Below are 22,340 nucleotides of genomic sequence, written 5' to 3'. Positions count from 1 at the left end.
TTTTCGTATTATTATTTGGCAAATGATTCTTAATATTAAGAATTCATCGCAAAAAATTGTTTTATGTTTTTCCTTATAATAAACCATCTAAGAAGCCTATGCGCCTTTGATGGATCGAAACTTGCCAGTATCACGTCAAGGGCAGTAGTTGCAAAGCTTTCTCTAATTGCGTTGTTATCGATCTGTGTTTTGTCGACGTGTGTGAATAACTGTATTATCTTCAAGCCAATAGTTTTATTACCTTCAAACATGTTTCCACATTCTACAATTATGGTTTTATTCGTCACAGTCACTTAATTCCCGCAATATGTGAAAAAGAACCCAGGAAAGTTCTGGGTATACAGAGCTAACACATCGGTGTTTTATGGGGTAAGAACAAAACTAATGTTCTTTTTCCCAGGTGCAAATTAACAACTATTAAATCGTTGCGGTACCCGCTGCTAAAACATAGGATTCGAACTGCCTCTAGCTACCGGGCAGTATCGGTGGTCTATAGTTGGTATGACACTGCTCTAGAATGGCAAAGATAATGGGTTCAAATCCTATCGGAGTAATTTGTATTACTCGTCGTGGGCGAGTGGTCAATCGCACTGAACACAAGCTCTGGTGTTTCTAATCGGCAGAGTGTGGGTTCGAGTCCTGGTCTTGACATGGTGTACTGTGGCCGAGTGGTTTGGCACACTGGACTCAAGCTCTGGTGTTTCTGATCAGCAGAGTGTGGGTTCGAGTCCCGGTCTTAACATGGTGTGTTGTGGCTGAGTGGTTTAGCACACATGACTCATACTCTGGTGTTTCTAATCGGCAGAGTGTGAGTTCGAGTCCCGGTCAAGACACTCAACGAATACAGCTTTGTCTTTCAGATGGGACGTACAGCCGAAAGTCCAGTGTGTTGTGTTAACGTTCGTAAAATAACCCAGTTACACTTATCGCTTTCTTAGTAATGCAAGCTCGCCCAAAACAAGGCTAAAAAATACTCTCGGTATGGGGCTACAAGATGAACACCTATTTAATGTGAAAAGAACTTAGTCGAGCCGAAGGTAGAAATTGATGTTCCTCTTAAAGGCAGTGGACACTATTGGTAATTACTCAAAATAATTATTCTCATAAAACCTTTCTTGAGTACGAGTCATGGGGAGAGGTTGATAGTATAAAACATTGTGAGAAACAGCTCCCTCTGAAGTGACGTAGTTTTCGAGAAAGAAGTAATTTTCCACGAATTTGATTTCGAGACGTCAGGTTTAGAATTTGAGGTCTCGAAATCAAGCATCTGAAAGCACACAACTTCGTGTGACCATGTGCAACAAGGGTGTTGTTTATTTTCATTAATATCTTGCAACTTTGACGACCGGTTGAGCTCAAATTTTCACAGGTTTGTTATATTGTGCAAATGTTGAGATACACCAACTGTGGTGAAGACTAGTCTTTGACAATTACCAATAGTGTCCAGTGTCTTTAAAACAGTCTAGATTGTAGGATGGAGGGAAACATGCACCAGGCAGGAAGTTCCAAAGAGATCCAGTACATGGAGCTGTTATAATGGCTCTTTGTTCTACATCTCAGCAAATCAAGATTGTATTGATAAGAAGATGTTTGTCCGATCGTTCTTTCAGTGGCTGCAGAATACACCCTAGCTACGTGGGTGCGATATAAATGGGTCAACAAAAACTCTTCAAAAACCTGCCTGGAATTAATATTGATAAGCGCATTATAGAATCCGTAGAAAAAAGCACTTTTAGCTTGATCCTCTTCAATACACGAATCCATGGCCAGCTTAACTCATACACACACTGTCTCAAGGCCACACAGGTATCCTATTTTCAAAAAATGTTGCCAATTTTCAACAATGGTATTCTATATCATAGAGCTAAAAGCCAAACCCCCGAATCTTGACGTCACAAATTCGCAACGGGCAATTCGCAGCAGTTGAACTCTGCTCTACTCCCTTGCGATAATCGCTGCGAAAGGAGGGTGGTGACGTCAAATTCACGTCAAATTCGCTGCGCATTCGCATTCGCAGGAAGTATGAACCGGGCTTTACACAGTGCCATTTTATCGCCACCTGACCTAAACTTCATAAAGGGTCTTTTGATAGTAACATTTCAAGGCACTCCTCACAGCTTTATTGTAAAAAGGAGGGAATTATACCTTTGGTAATGGGAGACTTTTAGGCGCTAGGTGGCAGCAGACTTACCAGGTAAATTTCCATTGTTTACGTAGTTCTGAGCTTGCGCACATTACCGAGAACAATGGATTTTACCTTGTAAGTCTGCTGCTGCCACCAAGCGTCCTGAAAGTCTCCCATTACTCATGAACTTATAATGGTCCTTTGAAATGTTTCTCCGATTGTGTTTTCCAAGTATACGGATTATTCTTCATACGTGGACTAAACTGCTACATTGGCAAAAATCATAAAAGCGCGTACACTTTTTGAAATGAAATTTTATGGGAGTTTACAAATTGGTTTGGTATACGAGCCATTTATTGCAAATGAGAGTTAATTGACCCCACGTTTCACCCTAGCAAACTGTAAGAAACTGCTACATTGGCAATAATCATAAAAGCGCGTACACTTTTTGAAATGAAATTTTATGGGAGTTTACAAATTGGTTTGGTATACGAGCCATTTATTGCAAATGAGAGTTAATTGACCCCACGTTTCGCCCTAGCAAACTGTAAGAAAAAAATAGTTCAACTTATAGAACCACTAATTTTCCATACACTTGGCTGTTGGCTGTATAGAGCAAGATACGTTGGTTTATAGTGCAATTGACGATATATGGGTAAATATGTATAATGCATTTTCTTGTATGTTTACTAATATTGTTATAACTAATATAATCGGCACATTTGAATACGATTATAATGGAATATACATACGCTATGCAATGACTACATTATCATTACGGTTATAATATACAATGCTTTATTTTAACAGAAATCTAATTCGTACCTTATGTGCACCCTGCAACGATTCCAAGGCTTACACGTCGGGTCCCCTGGCTGATTTTCCCCCCATCATCAGGCATGAGAGATGAGCCGGAAGGGTCTCATTAAGACGGGCACCATACCATTTACGGAGGGGAGAAGCAACTTCTCAAGAAGAAGGGATGTATACACCTTCTGCACAATAAGGAATAAAACATAAAATGATTTATACAAAAACAAACATTTAAAGACAGGGGATAGTAATGGTTGTCAGAGACAAGTATTCTCACTTGGTGTGTCCGAACATGGGCAGAAAACAACAAACATGTGAACACTTTAATTGGGCTCAATTTGTCATCGAATCGAAGTTGCAAGAAATTAATCAAAGATAATATTATTATTATTATTATTATTATTATTATTATTATTTTATTTGGCATAACAGTACAAAACAAAATACAAGACAATATAACCCGAGATGGGCAAGGGGCATCAAAAGCTAATACAGACTGTGATCCGTGGATATGTTGCCCCACATCTGAGGTACACAATAAAATTAATATAGATTTAACATAATACAGTACACAAAGCAATAATAAAAGCAGATAATTATACACCCTTGTTGCAAGCATGCCTGAGAATGGGCAGTACAAGTTACAAACTTTCATTAAAAAGAATGACGTGTCTTCCACAAGCACTGGTCATACAAAAACTAAATATTATTAAAAAAAGAATGCTTACCATGTTATTACAAAAGATTTTGATAACATTTATCAAAAACAACAACCCCACTAAGGCAAGCAGACAACAACGTGACAAGAAAACAGCAAGCAAACAAACTCACTCCAAATACACAAGCTAACAACGCGTAAAGCAAACAAGTGAAGTAAACAAACACACAACCAAGCAAACGACCCAAGCCAAAACAATCAAGCCAACACAAACCAAACATAGCCCACAGAAGATAAACAAGCAGGAAGACAGAAGACTTCTGCACTTTTTAATGGACACCACAAGGTGAGACAAACACAGGAATTAAAACAAATGTATCACACGGCAAAAAAATGTCAGAGAAATTGACACCTCTTTTGGTTCAGCCCCTAATCCACTAATCCGTCCCCAATCCCAAGAGGGATAAGCTTCTAATCTCATATCGATTAAGCAATTCGAATGAGCTTTAGTATGGATCCAAAGTGGTTGCCTCACCCATCCAGCCCAGGAATGGGCGTTAAGCTCCACACCCTTCTTTCAGGCACACAGTACCCTTTTCAAATTTTAACAAAAGGGAATACGCAATTTGTATCCTGACGAAACCATTATGTGGCATTACTATCACATTTTGGTTGCAAGAATAACCCCCATGTTCCCATTCCCATGCAGAGTTTGAACATTTCAATGGTAACCTAGGAATTACTTTCGCATTCAATCGTCTTGCAGAAAATAGTTAATGGCCTGACGTTTCGACCCTAGCAGAGTCTTTCACGAAGGCTTAATGACAACACAACAAATTTAAACATGAACAAGTAACTCAAATGTCTTAAAAAAAACATAACTTCGTATAATTGCCTAGACCCTTGCTCTGCATGGGAAAATGTCCGTTGTACATCTTTCCTCCACGCACACAGGACGAGTTATTGTAAAATAAAGGCTTGACTTATAAATATTCATAAGGCTTTCAACAAACGTTTTAGCCTAAGCAGCTGCATGTCTTTACATTAGTTTACATATAAATCACTGCATGCAAAGCGGCGCAAATGACACCTTAAGCTTCATTTTTAGACAGATCATTGCATAAATGAATACTAATGAGCCGACAGACGTTCACTCTACGCAGTGCGCATGTGTACTTCATTTATCACCACCGAGTTGTCCGTCTAATAATAGTTACACCGAACTGATTGGCACATTTACGGCAAGCGGTTATACATCTGAGCTTCTAATCCAAATGCTGGGAACAAACAGACGGGTAAGTAAAATGGTTTTCTGGTAGCGAATTTCAATATTTTTGTTTCATTTGGAGTGATTTACTGAAAGGTATTTTAAATTGTTTGACTATGGTCAAGCAGTTAAGAGCAAAGAAGGGCCCGAGTGGATATATTTTTTTAAATCAGAGCTTGGGGTTCGAATCCTGGTGATGACGCTGGTGTGATTAACAATGCTTCTTAAAGACACTGGACACTATTGGTAATTGTCAAAGACCAGTCTTCTCACTTGGTGTATCTCAACATATGCATAAAGTAACCAAATCTGAAAGAAAAAACACCCTTGTCACACGAAGTTGTGTGCTTTCAGATGCTTGATTTCGATTCCTCAAATTCTAAATGTGAGGTCTCGTAATCAAGTTCGTGGAAAATTACTTCTTTGTCGAAAACTACGTCACTTCAGAGGGAGCCGTTTCTCACAATGTTTTATACTATCAACGGCTCCCCATTACTCGTTACCAAATGAGGTTTTAGGCTGATAATTATTTTGAGTAATTACCAATATTGCCCACTGCCTTACACCAGGGCCCAATTTCATAGAGCTGCTTAAGCACGAAATTTTGCTTAAGCGAAAAAATCCTTGCTTAGTAAAATCAGAATACCAGCCAAGACTACACTCAATTGTTATGCTAAGTAAACAACAGCTAAATACCAGTCACAAGCAATGTATATGGCATGAAATTTTGGCCAGTAACATGTGTAAAGTAAGCGAGCTATTTTTGTGCTTAAGCAAATTTTTTGCTTAAGCAGCTCTATGAAATTGGCCCCAGTTGTGTGTCGCCTTATTGCTATAAGAGGTTTTAAAGGTGGTTTGGTTTTGGGGTTTAGATCACTCATTCCATCAGGGCAAAGATTTTGTTGTGTTTTGAAAATTTCATTTCCAACTTCACCCTTTTCAGTGCGCTTTATTACATAAGTGCCCTGATCATTGGGCCTATGGTATTCCTTTAATCTTTCTCAGCTCCCTGAGGAGTATACAGCCCTGATGAGCTGTCGTTTGGCGCTAGTGGCTTTTCGATACGCAATATCAATCGCAGGTACCCATTTATACCCCTGGTGGGTGGAGAGCAGCACTTATAGCAAGGTAAAGAACACATGGCCGGGATTTGAACCCCAAACTCCGATGACTTTAGCATGAGTTCGATGCTCTAAATCGCGCTGCCACGACACAATATAGACTTGACTTTGCAAAACAAGTTAGAAAGGCGCTCAGTGGCGCTCAAGGCGATTCAACGTTCATATTTTCCCTGCGTGGGACTAAATACGTTCGAATTATGAGACCTTTACTCCTTTAGCGCAGTGTTATAGTGTACAAGGTGCTGTGGCGCAATATGCAGACAATCAAACTAGGAACACCGGTGTAGCGGTTTCAACTTTCCGCCGTGTTCAGTTTTCCAAATGACCAAATACGGTAACATGATGTCATGCGATGCCTGCGCACAGCAAGCGAAAGTAGTCAATTTTAGTGCCGTATTGAGTCATCCGTACGCGTATTACTCTCCGGTAGCTGTCATGGCGGCGTCCTCAAGTACAACGAGCGGCGAACGTGTGGATCATATGAGAGAAATTGGTGTGAAGACCAAGCAAGCTATCCTGTATTTAACCAGTTGCACAAGCAGTGTAACCTGCTTACAGTTGTACGCATGAATACGTGTAAAGATAGGGCAAGAGAGAATGTGACTAAACAGAAAAGAATCGTAATAGCAACAATTTGGGGTCACTGAGAGCACTACAGTAGACGCCAGGGTACTCGCGGCGGTACTACGTCACCCGGAAAACTGAACACGCCGGAAAGCTAAAACCGTTCGAACAACGTGCTGAATTGTCCGGCTACGTCACCCGGAAAACTGAACACGGCGGAAGACTGAAACCGCCACACCGGGCGAACCCCTTCACTCTTCGATAAGTGCACTGGCTTCTTTAAGTGCGTTTACACAACGCACGGGACCAAAGGCTTTACGTACCATCCGAAAGACGAAGCCAAATATGTAACGCATTAATAAGCTTATCAATCACAAGAACCATCTCTGCCCTCGCAGGTGCCCATTTACCTCTCGAAGAGAAGCTTATGGTTAAAGTGTCTTGTTAAAGGGCATAAGTGTCACGACTGGGACTCGAACCCACTGCTGATTAGAAACACTCTTAGAGCTCTTAACCGCTTTATAGGTCACGACACGCTGTATGTTCTGCACATGACGTTTGAAATGACAAATCTGCAAATGGCCATATCTGCAAATGGCCATAGCCCGACCGTGTTCCAATTTCACTCCCATCATCAAAGGCACAAGTCCACCACCTGCCGTACTATACCAGGCTGCGCAAATGTCGCCATGTTCAAATTGTGCCATGCTAAAGCGCGCGATTGTGTTCCTTTCACTAATAATACACAGTATTATAGGAACCCAATATTCACGCAATGTTTGAAAATGCGCAAGACTTGCATTGGCTTTGATAGAAATATTGACTGTTTCGAGTGCTATGGTTAAACCTATATAAGACTTCCGGAGTATTCTCTTGAGTGGTTTTAATTCCCGATTCGAAGCCTTTGTATTAGACCGCTCTGGGGATCACCAAAAGTAGAGTAAAAACAGTCAATATCATTTGTTTTATATCACATTGAAATTAGACTAGACTCTACTCTGCATATACATAGGTATAACCCAGTTTCTACGGGCTTGTATGTTTGACCTTCTTAAAGAGAGAGAAGATACGTTTTGGTAGTCACTCTTAAAATAAACCACCAAAACTTACTCAGGTGGAAGTACAGCAACTTAGAATCATTTCATTTATAGCAATGTGGTTATGGAAAAAAGAAATTGGTTGTGATTTACCCCCCCCCCCACCCACCCTAAACAGGGGGGGGGGGATGGTCACTAGAAAAGATTCCGCCAATCATGTCCCTTGATACAAACACAGCCTGCTGTTCATGTTTCTAAAAGTCTATTCAGTCGTCAGAACCATTTTTTTTTTATTCTAGAGTATAGAATTTTTATTCTCGAAAAAAAAATCCTGTTTCTTTTTAAGGATTTCCATCTTTGAATCAATTCAGTAACCCAATAATTTCCACATAGAAAGGCCTTATACGACAGTGCACTGCTGGTAATTTTGGTGTACAGAAACAAAAATGTCATCAGGACCCCGCAATCATGGTGAAAAATCATCGACACAATTATCGACTTTCCACCAAGATGGTGCGTTATACCCCATCGGCTAAAGGAAGTAGCACAACACTATCGTTCAATATTTGTCAGGTGGCCAAAAAGGAGAAAATATAAATGTATATATTCAAATAAGGTAATAAAAGGGTCGCGACGTCTTAAGTTTAAAATCGGCAGGGTCGTCGCAGTGCGATCGCACGGCCACGGGCAGGTGCGTGCGTTAAAACCTGTAAAAATATGGGCTCAATTGGTCATCGAATTTGCAAGAGAATAATGGAAGAAGAAAAAATACCCTTGTTGCATATTATGTGTGCTTTCAAATAAGGGAATGAAGCTCTTACTAAAAAACTATTCTCTAAATGCAAAAGAGTGAAAAGGCACTCTTTGAAGAGCCATAATTTATGAGGGACAACTCTTTTTCGAGTGGTCTTCCACTAGAACCCGATCACTTGAACCCATCACTCCGATCCTGCGAAATCTCCACTGGCTACCTGTTAAATCACGAATAGTTTTCAAACTCCTAACACTCACCTACAAATGCAAAAAAGGATCAGCACCAGACTATCTCCAGGATTAAATTCAACACTATCACCCTCCGCGAAAACTTCGTTCCAGTTCAAAAGGTCTTCTCATAGCAGCTCCAGTTCACACAAAGTTCTACGGTCAACGTTCCTTCCAATATGCTTCACCTAGACTATGGAACTCTCTCCCCAACAATCTCAAAGACTGTGCCACACTAGAACAATTTAAATCACAACTTAAAACCCATCTCTTCAATCACAGAAGCGCTTAGAGAGTTTATTTTGTATTATGCGCTATATAAGAACTGTTTATTATTATTATTTTAGATTGAAGTTTGCAACTTTTTGAGTGATTTTTCACTCTGCCCAGGAGTGAATTCCTTTTAAAAGAGTGAAATAACCACCACTCTTTTTAAAGCCATTATACACTTTCGGTAAACAGTATTGTCCAAGTCCCACACTTCGTGTATCACAACTTATATATAAAATAACAATCCTGTGGAAATTTAGGCTCAATCGGTCATCGGAGTCGGGAGAAAATAACGAGAAAACCCACTCCTGTTTTCGCGCGTTTCGCCGTGTCATGACATGTGTTTATAACAAATCCGTAATTTTCGCTAACGAGAATTTATATTGTTTTACCGTTTTCTCAAAAAGAAAAGCATTTCATGGACTAATATTTCAAGAGAAGTCTTTCACCATTACCTTCTGTAAACCCTGTAAATTATTTGTAAATCTGTGAACTTTTTTTGTTCTGTACCGAAAGGGTCCAATGGCTTTAAAGAGCCATATAGGAGGGACAACTCGAAATGTAAAGAGTGGTGTTTTTCACTCTTTTATATCTAGAGAGTACATTTACTTCAGAGGAGCCAATTCTCTATAAACAGCTCTCCATTGCTCGTTACCAAGTTAGTTTTTATGCCATCTTGAGTAATTACCAATAGTGCCAGTGACTTTAAAGGCAGTGGACACTATTGGTAACTACTCAAAATAATTATCAGCATAAAACCCCACTTGGTAAAGAGTAATGGGGAGAGGTTGGTAGTATAAAACATTGTGAGAAACGGCTCCCTCTGAAGTGACGTAGTTTTCGAGAAGGCATTAATTTTCCACCAATTTGATTTCGAGACCTCAAGTTTAGAATTTGAGGTCTCGAAATCAAGCATCAGAAAGCACACAACTTCGTTTGACAAGGGTGTTTTTTCTTTCATTCATATCTCGCAACTTCGACGACCAATTGAGCTCAAATTTCCATAGGTTTGTTATTTTATGCATATTATGTTTAGATACACCAAGTAGAAGACTGGTCTTTGACAATTACCAATAGTGTCCACTGTCTTTAAACACCGGGGCCAAGTGGTTAGACTGCAGGACTTGCAATCACATGGTTGTGGGTTCGAATCCCCAGCTAACCGCAGATTTCACAATGACTTTATTATAAATATTGGTAGTTATTGAATCACAATTTCTAAACAGCGTTTGTGAGAGGGAGATTGGCTATGCCAGCTTGGTGTTTATATACACCTCTTGTGGGAGTTTGCCGAATTTCCTTGACGTAAAATCATCTAAACAAACACATCACTACAGTGATGTTTAACCAATTACCAACAGCGCACGGCTGTTACGTAATCAAACTTCACTTCAATTTGCAGATAAATATTTACTCAGCATTTCTTTGATCATGTTAAACGAAAGTCAATAAAGCCTTCACGCGCCCTCTTCTTCAATTTGCACCGCGCCACGTAAACGGTCGTTGATTTTTTCAAGTGATTACGTTTTATGTTTATCCCTGTTGCAGAGCACAGCGAGGTGGCTGAGGAGTTTGTGGAGAACGCAATTGGAGTAGGTATACGCCGCTGAGCTACCGGTGAGAGCTAGTTGTTGGCGTAGGACTCCTGAATGACACATTGCTATGATGATGAAGTGTGTAGGAAGCAAAAGGAGTTTACCTCACGGAAGCTTTTAACAATTTTCTGCTAAGTTGAGTTTTTCAGAATTGAACTGTTCAATCAATAGTGCTTGGATCGCGACAACTCCTACACAATTCCAACCGGATCGCTCTATTCTACGACAATACGACCATCCTGTCTGTATCAACATCATGCGAACAAGGAACTAGGAACTGGTAAGAAGATTATTAGGATTTAGATCTCATAATAGCCGCCATTATCGTCTGTCGGTATAAACATCATGCGAACAAGGAACTAGGAACTGGTAAGAAGTCTTTTGAGAATTTTAAAAGATCTCATAATAACACCATTATCATCTGTCGATATAAACATCATGCGAACAAGGAACTAGGAACTGGGAGAATTTTTTCTACAATTGAGATATCGAAAACGTCGAATCTCGTGACCGATGACCACCATTCATTTGTCGACTGTATGACTACATCATACACCTTACTGTCGATATAAACATCATGTGAATATCAATAAAGTCAGTGTATTGGAGCGACTGACAGCATACAGATCCTAATTGAGAACTATGGTTGAAGAATTACGAAATTAAAATATATCGAGTAGGCCTATTACTCGCACGTATACGATACAAAAGGACTGCGTAAAAGTTCAAGCTCTTGTCGAAGGAGAAAGTGTTTTGTTACTCGTGATTTTATATTTAGTTGGTTTGACTTTTTTTTTCCAAACTCAGGAATTGCATGGATATCGCCATGATGTAAAGCTGTGCTGGTGTCTGCGGTACACAACTTAAAGCTACTGCATGTATTGATTCATACAGGGAACAGAAGTTTAGGCTTCAAAGGCGCCATCGTGAATTGCTAAGCCCAAGTCGAATTCATTTGACAAAAGATCACCTTGGAGGAGTAGTCAACAATATACCTCCTTAATGACAGTCTACATACACAGCTGCTAAGTAAACATGGCGAGTACAACAGAAGTCGTGACTATTACAATGGAAGTGTTTACATGTGTTAACGACAGTAGTGGTATGTGCGATAACAGTACCGATACACCAGACGGTGACGTCACGACTTTAACTGGATGGGATATAGCGTTACGTGTTCTGTACGCACTCATCGGCTCTTCGGGAATCCTCGGAAATGGACTCGTGTGTTTTGTGTTCATCAGTAAACGCAAATCATTCAGCTCTATTACGAATCTACTGATTTTAAATCAATCCATGATTGATTTCTTCGATTCGATCGTTTTTCTGCTGATTCGCTTCGGGCCGGTCGTCTTGTCCGACGAAGTAAATGCTTGGGATGAATTCGTCTGCCGCTTTTGGCTGTCCGAATATTTAATGTGGGTTTTATTCATCGCGTCGACTGTGAACTTGGTGTTCGTCTCGCTGGAGCGATACCTGGCGATATGCCACCCGGTAAAACACAGGAATTTCTTCACAAAACGATTGGCTAAGCTCGGCATGGCGCTGGTGTGGTTGATAGGCCTGACTTATCAGTCATACTGGCCGGCCATACAGTTCTACGCTCTGGGGACGTGCTACCCAAGCTGGCCGAGTGTTATCCTACAGCGAACTATGGGTGTTGTGCTCTTCCTGTGTGAGTTCTTACTCCCTCTGTCCGTGATGACGTTCTCCTACGTCAAAATCATCATCGCGCTAAGCGGGCGTGGTAAGATGAACGGTAAAACTACGAACACCTTTCAGAAGGCAAAGAAGAATGTCACTACCACCCTTTGCCTCGTCTTCATGTCTTACGTAATTTGCTGGACACCGACCGAATTTACCTTTTTGCTCTTCAACCTTGGACGGGACTATGACTTCTCTAGCACCACACACCAGATCGTCACGCTACTGGTCCTATGTAACATGTGTGTGAACCCCTTCATCTACGCCTTCAAATATGACCATTTCAAGAAACACGCCAAAGCGATGTTTTGTAGATGTTGCCGTGGCACCAGAGTTGATGTTGAGAACTCATTGGCAACAGTGGATCCACCGGCTGTGTCATCACTACCCTGAACTTTGACCTTTGATACGTTAGCTGATCTAGGGGTCAAACGAAACCTGACCTCCTTCCAAACTTATTAAAACTCATTATTTTGATGCCTAACTTTCACAGACAACGAAATTAATTGAACCTTTTGGTAGTAATAGTGTTTCCCTTCTTGTGTGTTTTGTGATTTTCCAGAGCAATTTATCTGACAACCTTTACAGAATTGTTTTTTGCTAACAAAGCAGTTGCTCCCAGTGTAAGCACTTTATGCAATCCACCATCCATTACATAAATACACTGACAAGTTTGAGATCGATCAGAGACATTTTTGTGACATCGATTACATTTTTTTTTTTATAAAACGCTCCTCATCAAAAATATGACCGTTCGGACAGAAATATTTCAAGGGATGTTTTCTACTAATATCATCATTAGATCGTGTTAGTTTTATGTAAACCTGTGATCTTAACGTGGTATGCTTCTTACCAATTCTGTAATAATTAATCCTTTAAAGGCAGTGGACACTATTGGTAATTGTCAAAGACTAGCCTTTACACTTGGTGTATCTCAACATATGCATAAAATAACAAACCTGTGAAAATTTGAGCTCAATCGGTCGTCGAACTTGCGAGATAATAATGAAAGAAAAAACACCCTTGTCACACGAAGTTGTGTGTGTTTAGATGGTTGATTTCGAGACCTCAAGTTTAGAACTTGAGGTCTCGAAATCAAATTCGTGGAAAATTACTTCTTTCTCGAAAACTATGGCACTTCAGAGGGAGCTGTTTCTCACAATGTTATATACCATCAACCTCTCCCCATTACTCGTCGCCAAGAAAGGTTTTATGCTAACAATTATTTTGAGTAATTACCAATAGTGTCCACTGCCTTTAACTTGACCGTCATTATTATATCTGTTTATGGTATTTCTTCACCCAGGGTTTTTATTACTTTGTGAAATCGATCCCTGACATCGACGCCAAGAACAGTGGCGTGAGTTCGCAACAACCCTTAAGGGCCGGCAGCGGCCCCTTAGACACAGGGACCGACACTGCAGTCGGTTTGCACACCCCTTAAATATTCATCTACGAGAACCAATTTAGTTAAAAAGGTCAACAAAACTAAATTAAATATTAATTTCTATATTTATGTGGATCAACATTTTAAATCGATACCTTAATATTTGTTCAGCGTATGTGAGACAACATAGCAACGGAGAAACAAGTTATTTAAAACCCCTCAACGCATGCGTTAAGAGGCTAATTTATGCACAAATCTATAAAATTATAAGCATTTAACAATTTTTACCATAGTTCGCGTGACCTTCGAAACTATTTATTTATTTGCAGCTTTGTTTCCTCCAGGGTATTTATAAAGTCGATTTCAATTTGGTCAACGCATCCACTACCACATTAATTAACTATTATGGCATACCAGCTGTAAGGTATAAATTGTATCTATAGATGCGAGTTTCCCAACAATTTTAAGTTGTTTATGTATACATCTTATTAACTTCTTGACATGCAGTTTTTTCTAAGATTATTTTAGTCATTTAGCGTTATCCAGTAATGCTGCTCTCTCACACTGTGGCGAATATTCTTGCGAATTATATGAATATTTGATATATTCGCGATGAATTCGCCCCAAAATTGCCCTTGGATTAGTAAAACTAGAGTGTTTTTTTCTTTTACTGTTCTAATCTAGCAACTTCGAAGACCATTTGAGCCCCAAATTCCACGGATTTGTTATTTTATGTATATGTTGTGATACACCAAGTGAACAATCTTTTTGTGTGGTTTATGTACAACATCTTTGTGACAAGACACACTGACAGACTCATACATGCCTGTCGTATATAAACGCTGAAAATTGCCTAACAATACCAAAGCAAACTGAAGGATCTAATTTAAGTACATGTAAATATTTACCGAAGTGAGAGTTGTTAGTTTATGACCATAGAACTTAAAATTAATGTTGGTACAAGAGTGACGGAGTTCTTGTTTTATAATTGCATATCCCCAAAATAATGCTCGTTTCTAATGATATTATTGGGCATATTAAAGTTGCTGTATGAAAGCAAAAAAAAATGTATCATATCTTGTCTGATATTAATATGTGTATGATTGACTATTGCTTTTGGACACAAACGTATGCAGACCCTTTGAAGGAATACTATTGGTAATTACTCAAAACACTTTTTAGCTTGTAAACTTATTTGGTAACGAGTAATGGAGAGATATTAAAGTCACCTGGAAGTGGTATTTTTTTAAATAAAGCTTTTGTCACTAATATATGTGTTTGATGAGTGGAATGTGAACAAACAGTTAACTAAGGTTTTAAAAAATCAGTTCTTATGTTATTTACAAATTTAAGAGCAGACCCCGACCCGAGAGGGCGCTGTTCGTGACGTCAATCGAGGCAGACTTTGCCTGTAATGAGTAGAGTAAACACAATTGCAAAGTACATGTACGGACCAAGTCGTGAGTTTGTACGTTTCCCCCCCCCCCCCCCAAAAAAAAAAATGTACCAACTCACGACTTGGACGTGCATGTACTTTGCACGTGTGTTCACTATACGCATTGCAGGCAAAGTCTGCCTCGATTGACGTCACAAAAGGGGTAGGCGGAGTCAGCCCCCAAACAACTTTATATATTTTTTAAACATATAAATCGTGACAAACAATTACTAAAAAAATTGTTTTATTGTTTGTAAGCATATACTCTTATGTTTGAAAGAAAAAAAATTCTATTTCCAGGTGACTTTAAAACATTGTGAGAAACGGCTCCATCTGAAGCAGTGTATTTTTCGAGAAAGAAGTAATTTCCTCGAATTTGATTTCGAGACCTCAGATTTAGATTTTGAGGTCGCGAAATCAAGCATCTGAAAGCACACAGCTCCGTGTGACAAGGGTGTTTTTCCTTTCATTATTATCTCGCAACTTCGATGACTGATTGAGCTCAAATTTTCGCAGGTTCGTTATTTTATGCATAACGTTGAGATACACCAAGACTGGTCTTTGACAATCACCAATAGTGTCCAGTGTCTTAAAGGGTAGTTACGAAAAATCATCATAATTAATCCACATATTGTGTGTAGTTATTTTAATAAGAACAAAGCTGGTTCTACCGCCCACCCGCCCCTCGGCTGCTCTCTGAGGGTTAACAGTGCATCAAATCGACTCGCGTCAAGCTCACAAAGTTAGCAAAGCAACATCAAATATATGCTTACAAGAACAAAAACTTATTGAAAATATTGAGTCATACGTACCCTTTTCAACTAAAATCTTGCTTAGTCTTCTCTTAGCATCAATCCTTTTTTTCAGCATTCTCGTTCAAGCAGCTCCCATGTGAAACTTGACCCAGTTCTGTTACCTAAAAGCAGATGGTGTACTTTCACTGTCATTCGGATAGGTTCATTTTAGAATCACCGAGGCCGGACTTTGGAATGGACTTCCTAAAAACAGGGAAAAATAAAACGTCGAGAAGTCGCAATCACTCCACTGCATCAGCAAAATGTAAACAAACTTGTTCATGCTTGCGTACCCAACCACTTAAACTGTTTTTTTTAATTCCATACTTGTGACAACCGGCACCTTTGAAAGTTGATTTTGTGCTATGTTTGTTTGCTTTGTTTTATTCACAGGAAAGTGCACATTGCAATAATTTCTATTATTTATATAAAGATTTTTGTTATCGAATTTTGTAGAAGAGCTGTAATGTGTTATTTTTTTCAGTGGAAAAAAACAACTCAGAGTTAGAGTTTAAGGTCACGAAATCAAGCATCTGAAAGCACACAATTTTGCGTGACAATTTGTGTTATTTCTTTCATTATTATTTTGCGACTTCGACGACCAATATTGAGCTCCAGTTTTCACAGGTTTGTTATTTTATGCAAATGTTTAGGTACACCAACTGTGAAGACTAGTCTTTGACAATTACCAATAGTGTCCACTCTCTTTAACTACACAACCAGACAGGGGTCCCATCTCTAAAAGGACAACCACTGCATATTGCGTTAATCCTATCCCACTCCACCGGAAAAACAATTTTTTACCTGATTGTAAATTTATCCCCAAATTTAAATGTTTATCTTATGAAATTGCATCAGCTTTTCATTTGCCGCACCAATAATATTATTGTGGTTTCCAAAACATCCCAGCCACGTTGATTATAAAAAAAAAAAAATCAAAACACGGGATCCGTTCGCCCTGGGGGAAACGACGCGTTTAACGGCGACACTATTTCGCACACATCGTCGCAGTTCAGAATTTAATGTAACTTGACAATGCTGTTCTTTCCGATTGTGTAAGCATTTCAAAAATACCGAACTCTCTGTGATAATATATATATCTGATGTTGTCCCAGCCTCTACAGTGGTTAACATTTAGTGGTTAAGGTGAAGGTTGGAGGCTACGTACCAGACTAGTTTGTTTATTCCCAAAGTGCTTCAGCCTTCCTGACGATGACTAGGGCAAGCTAGTCGAAACGTTGAGACCAATTTCAGAACTGACTCCGCGGCAGTACAGTTAATTACGATCCTATAAGCTAAAGCAGTAGTCCAGTCTAATTTCTACACCATCCGCCCAGGTAATAGTTAAAAAGCAGGACAGTTCTTTTCAGAACTGAGAGGTCTCCCGAACCTCCGATTATCTACTCCACGGCAGTAGAATAAAGCAAGACAGTTCCCTAAGAACAACTCTACCTGGCAAGTAGATACACACATGGTGTTACCGCAAACCAAATATACATTACTTCAGCCTACTTTTATAAAAACGACAGCTACGCCCATCCCTAAATCGGCAACCGCTTTTAATACACTTATAGTGCAGATACTGGATTTGGAAAATTACATTGATGTGGATAGGCCTTTATGATTGTGATTTAAAGGCAGGTACTTTCGGTAATATTGTTTTTATTCTTAGTTATCTCGCAACTTCGACGACCAATTGAGCTCAAACTTTCACAGGTTTGTTATTTTATGCATAAATGTCGAGATACACCACGTGAGAAGACTGGTCTTTGACATTTACCAATAGTGTCCAGGGTCTTTAAACTTGCGCTGTATTATCTCTTGCTAGATTTTTATAGACTTTGCATTGTTGAAAAACAGACCGCACTGGTTAGCATGGACAGCCATTTTAACAAAACATCGATTGTGTTAACCTAAATTGTGATCAAATTAAACATTTCTGCAAACTTGTATGGGACGTTGACTATAGCAAGCTAGTCGAAACGTCTATACCAATAAGAACTCACTCCGTGTACCCTCGATCCACTAAGCGAAAGTAGCAGTTCCACCCATGGGTAGTGGTTTGAAAACAGGACAGTTCTTTTCAGAACTGAGAATTCTCCCGAAGTCCGAAAATCTGCTGTGCGGTAGTAGAACATAAAGCAAGACAGTTCTCTGAAGAACATACTGTCAAGTATAGATACACACATAAAGTAAATAATTATATATTCAGTTCTGCAAACTAAAAAAAAACCATGATCGGTTGCTTCGTATTCAACACCATTGTCTTTCAAATTGTTTATCAAGCTTCATCATATTGTTGGACAAAAGATAGCTCCGTAATATTAATATCCCTCAGAGTTTTAAATTATCAGATAATTGCATGCTACATTTGGATAATTTCTTCACAGCGGAGTTCATAAGGCAGGATTGCGGAAGATCTAAACGACCGGGAGCCCGCGGCATACGCAGTGAAGATGTGTTCCGGTCATACAACCCGAGAACCCGAAGGATGAAACGGTGCTGTTGTAAGATGCAATTGTGTCCGCCATGCAATACTGTCCGCTCCGGACACTTTTGCATATGCAATCGTGTCCGGGCTATGCAAAAACTGTCCGGTGGACATGTACATGATACCTGACTGCATGCACCATGAATGTTCAGGTATTTTATGATTGCAGTGAATACCCAACGGCCGAACATTTCCCATGTCATTAATGACATGCACTTAGTAGCTCGTAAAAAGATGGCGAGTGTTCCGTCGGCGACCAAGGGCGTTTAATTTACTGCAAGGACGGTTTTGCACGGGGGCGGACACAACTGCATATGCAAATGTGTCCGGGCGGACACGATTGCATATGCAAAACCGTCCGGCGGACATTATTGCATATGCAATAGTGTCCTCCGGATAGTATTACATAGAGGACACAATTGCATGCGACCACCGGCACCCGACACCCCCCCCCCCCCCAATATGGCAAACTGTGTACAAACTTCTTCTGGTAGCGCCCTCTCTTGAACCACCTCTCTCTAGCCCATGTGAATTTCCCATACGGGGGGACAGAATTTTTGGAGGACAGAAATCCCTGGGACCCCGGTCGCGATTTTTGTTTTTTCCCCAAACGACATTGCAATAATTTTTTCCCCTGTCGCTGATGTGATTGGCTCTTTCCGTCAGATTACGTCATAATGAAATTGGCCTGCTCTTTTTTTACCAAATCCTTGCAATGTCGTTTGGGGACAAAAAAAAATATGTAAAGAAAAGGAAAGTTCAAACGACATCAAACACTTTTGAATATCCCACGGACAATGCACAAAACACATATTGTTGTACATGATGGCTGTTGGACGTGATACAATATTTCGCGACCCCCCGAATCTGAAGGCTGTAGGCCTATAACTATTTTAAATCTATTACAAACAAACTTCTTCATTAACAGTGGGAGTCGTGTCATGGCAAAACAAACTTGGTCTACAAAATGTATCAAAACGCTTTAATGCCAAAACTCCTGAACATAAAAAACTAATATACATTTCGCATCTTTAATACATAATTATGATTAGGTTGGTAAATACAAAGCTATTCTTTTCTCAATCTATAAAAAGCACTTCTTGTTGTTTTTCGATTAAACAAAGTCTCTATTTGCTCCCCCTCAAAGACGTCAAACAAAGGCGCAATTTTCAGCCTCTTTAGCAAGCCACAAGGCCGAACAGAAAAGGATTCTTCACTCACCGTTTAACAACTAATGGACCACTAATTGTTTGCAATTCTTTAAAAGAAAAACAGGATTAAAGACACTGGACACGTTTGGTAATTGTCAAAGACCAGTCTTCTCACTTGCTGTATCTCAATACTTATATGCATAAAATAACAAACCTGTGAAAATTTGAGCTCAATTGGTCGTCGAAGTTGCGAGATAATAATGAAAGAAAAAAAACACCCTTGTCACACGAAGTTGTGTGCGTTTAGATGGTTGATTTCGAGACCTCAAATTAATTCTAAATCTCGAGGTCTCGAAATCAAATTCGTGGAAAATTACTTCTTTCTAGAAAAATATGTCACTTCAGAGGGAGCCGTTTCTCACAATGTTTTATACCATCAACCTCTCCCCATTACTGGTCACCAAGTAAGATGTTATGCTAATAATTACTTTGAGTGATTACCAATAGTGTCCACTGCCTTCAAAGTAAAACACTTCAAATTCACTTCTAGGCTACGTCATATCCTTATAGGTATTTGTCAAAATTTCCCAACACAATACAAACTCAAGTGGATGAGGACGAAAACATTGTGACAGACATTCAAAATTATAATTATTGTGATATGTTTTGCCTTTCTAAAATTTAGGAGTGCACTTTGGTTTTGGTGACAATGTTATTATAGACAATTTAAAGGCACTGGGCACTAATGGTAATTACTCAAAATATTTGTTAGCTTAACAAAAACTTAATGAGTAGCGAGCAGTGGGGAGCTGTTGATAGTATGAAACATTGTAAGAAACGGCTCCGGATCCCTCTGTAGTAACGTAGTTTGTGAGAAAGAAGTAATTTTTCACTAAAATATTTGAATTGAATTCGAGACCTCATCACCTCACCATGCATGCAATGCCTAAAATTCCATGTTTTATTTATGGTTGAACACTTACATTATTATAATGGGGCTTGTTGTTCGGTGAACCTGTTCACTTCCGTCCACGATTGCAGCTATACTTCGAAATACACCATACAGCAAGACACCATATAGCAAGAAAAGAGAGCGCCTGGCATAACAAACTTGGCAGTCAGGTTGGCTTAGTGGTTTTTGTCCCGGCCGTTCATCCTGTGGACCCCGGTTCGACACCCGGACCGGGACCTTGCATGTGGGTTGGATTTTTCAGTCCCTGACTGACTGCTTGGGTCTTCACATTAAAGGGGTTGCCTCCCAGCAGTCCTACAATTGTTATATCCTCATTGTTTTCTCCATAAAAAGTTGGTGTGATAATTCCATTTTGGATGCTTTGCCGACTAATACTTCAGTTCAGATCTAGAATTAGGAGACGCAGCCAATGTTCTCAAGATTTCTACACACATGTAAGTGACCAAATGGGTACCAACCACTTCGGCACCTTGCAAACTCGGCACCTTCAACCTCGGCGTTTATAACAGTCGATGGTGCGTTGCACCATGGAGCTACCAAAACTTCCATCAGCTATTGTGATTATGCAACAGTGCGTTCATTTTAAACATTGGCGGTTTCTTGAAGGCACTGGACACCTTTGGTACATGTAAATTGTTGAAGACAATTATTCTCACTTTGTTGGGTGCATCCACACAAATGCAAACAATTAAACTGTGGAAATTTGGACCCAAAATTGTTCATAGAAGTCTCCAGGTATAATTGAAAGAAAAACACCCTTGTTGCACAAAACTTGTGTGCTTTCAGAAATTCAGATGCCCAATAGAAAGACCTCAGGCCCGAGTCTTTTAATATTAAGTGAGAAATTACCCTTTCTCAAAAACTATGATACTTCAGAGGGAGCGGTTTCTCACAATGTTGTATACTATCAATGCTCCACATTGCTCGTTATCAAGTAAGTTTTTATGCCAATACTTATTTTGAGTAATACAAAATAATGTCCCGTGCTTTTAAAGGCAGTGGACACTATTGGTAATTATTCAAGATAAATGTTAGCATAAAACCTTACTTGGTAACGAGTAATGGGGCGAGGTTTATGGTATAGAACATTGTGAGAAACGGCTCCCTCTGCAGTGTCATAGTTTTCAAGAAAGAAGTAATTTTCCAGGAATTTGATTTCGAGACCTCAGATTTAAAACTTGAGGTCTCGAAATCAACCATCTAAACGCACACACCGTTTTTTTCTTTCATTATTATCTCGCAAGTTCGATGACCGATTAAGCTCAAATTTTCACAGGTTTGTTATTTCATGCATATTGTTGAGATACGCCAACCATGAAGGCTAGTCTTTGACAATTACCAGTAGTGTCCACTGCCTTTAAAAATACTTTTGCAGTGAAGTAAGCCATTGGTAAAACATACAAACTCACACTTGAACACATCTTGCAATCCGATATGCTAAATATATGCTTCAATAACACAGTTACAAAATCTAGGGCCAACAAATAACAACCATAACGGGAAATCTTTAGTATTAAAATGAGGCAAATGGAATATAGAGTGGAATTTGCTGACCGAGTGTTAGACTGGTCACTGCTTGCCGATGGAGATGAAACAGTCTGACATTATTATTACTAGGGCAGATGAGCAAAAGTACGGCGGGGCGGGGGTCGTGTCCTTATAGGGCAGTGGACACTATTGGCAACTACTCAAAATAATTACACAATTGTATTAGCATACAACCTTATTTGATTAACAGTAATGGGCAGAGGTTGATAGAGTAAACCATTGTTATTTTGTGCATATGTTGAGATACACCAAGTGCGAAGCCTGGTCTTTGATAATTACCAATAGTGTCCACTGTCTTTAAAGACAGTGGACACTAAAATAAGAAACCTGTGAAAGTTTGAGCTAAATCGGTCGTAGAAGTTGCGAGATAATAGTGGAAGAAAAAACACCCTTGTCTCACGAAGTTGTGTGCGTTTAGATGTTTGA

The 22,340-nt window shown here is 39.5% G+C and overlaps 1 protein-coding gene across 2 annotated transcripts; it reads left to right on the top strand.

Annotated features, from left to right (window-relative positions):
* The first annotated feature begins 10,465 nt into the window (after nucleotides 1-10,465).
* On the top strand, nucleotides 10,466-14,882 carry LOC139953761 (galanin receptor 2b-like). Of its 2 annotated transcripts, none has more exons than XM_071953320.1 (2): nucleotides 10,466-10,711; nucleotides 11,239-14,882. In XM_071953320.1, the coding sequence occupies exon 2, from the start codon at nucleotides 11,467-11,469 to the stop codon at nucleotides 12,526-12,528; it is 1,062 nt and encodes a 353-aa protein (XP_071809421.1). In that variant the 5' UTR covers nucleotides 10,466-10,711; nucleotides 11,239-11,466; the 3' UTR covers nucleotides 12,529-14,882. The 2 variants fall into 2 exon arrangements, with proteins under 2 accessions (XP_071809421.1, XP_071809420.1); XM_071953319.1 differs by having other exon boundaries at nucleotides 10,466-10,800.
* The last annotated feature ends 7,458 nt before the right edge of the window (nucleotides 14,883-22,340 follow it).

The sequence above is a fragment of the Asterias amurensis genome, chromosome 22 (assembly GCF_032118995.1).
Source record: "Asterias amurensis chromosome 22, ASM3211899v1".
In the NCBI taxonomy this organism is placed as follows: Eukaryota; Metazoa; Echinodermata; class Asteroidea; order Forcipulatida; family Asteriidae; genus Asterias; species Asterias amurensis.
This window is presented reverse-complemented; position numbering and strand designations above follow the sequence as displayed.

Bases quoted from the DNA above. Each gene is read 5' to 3' on its own strand.
- LOC139953761 (XM_071953320.1), top strand. From the start codon at position 11,467: ATGGCGAGTACAACAGAAGTCGTGACTATTACAATGGAAGTGTTTACA.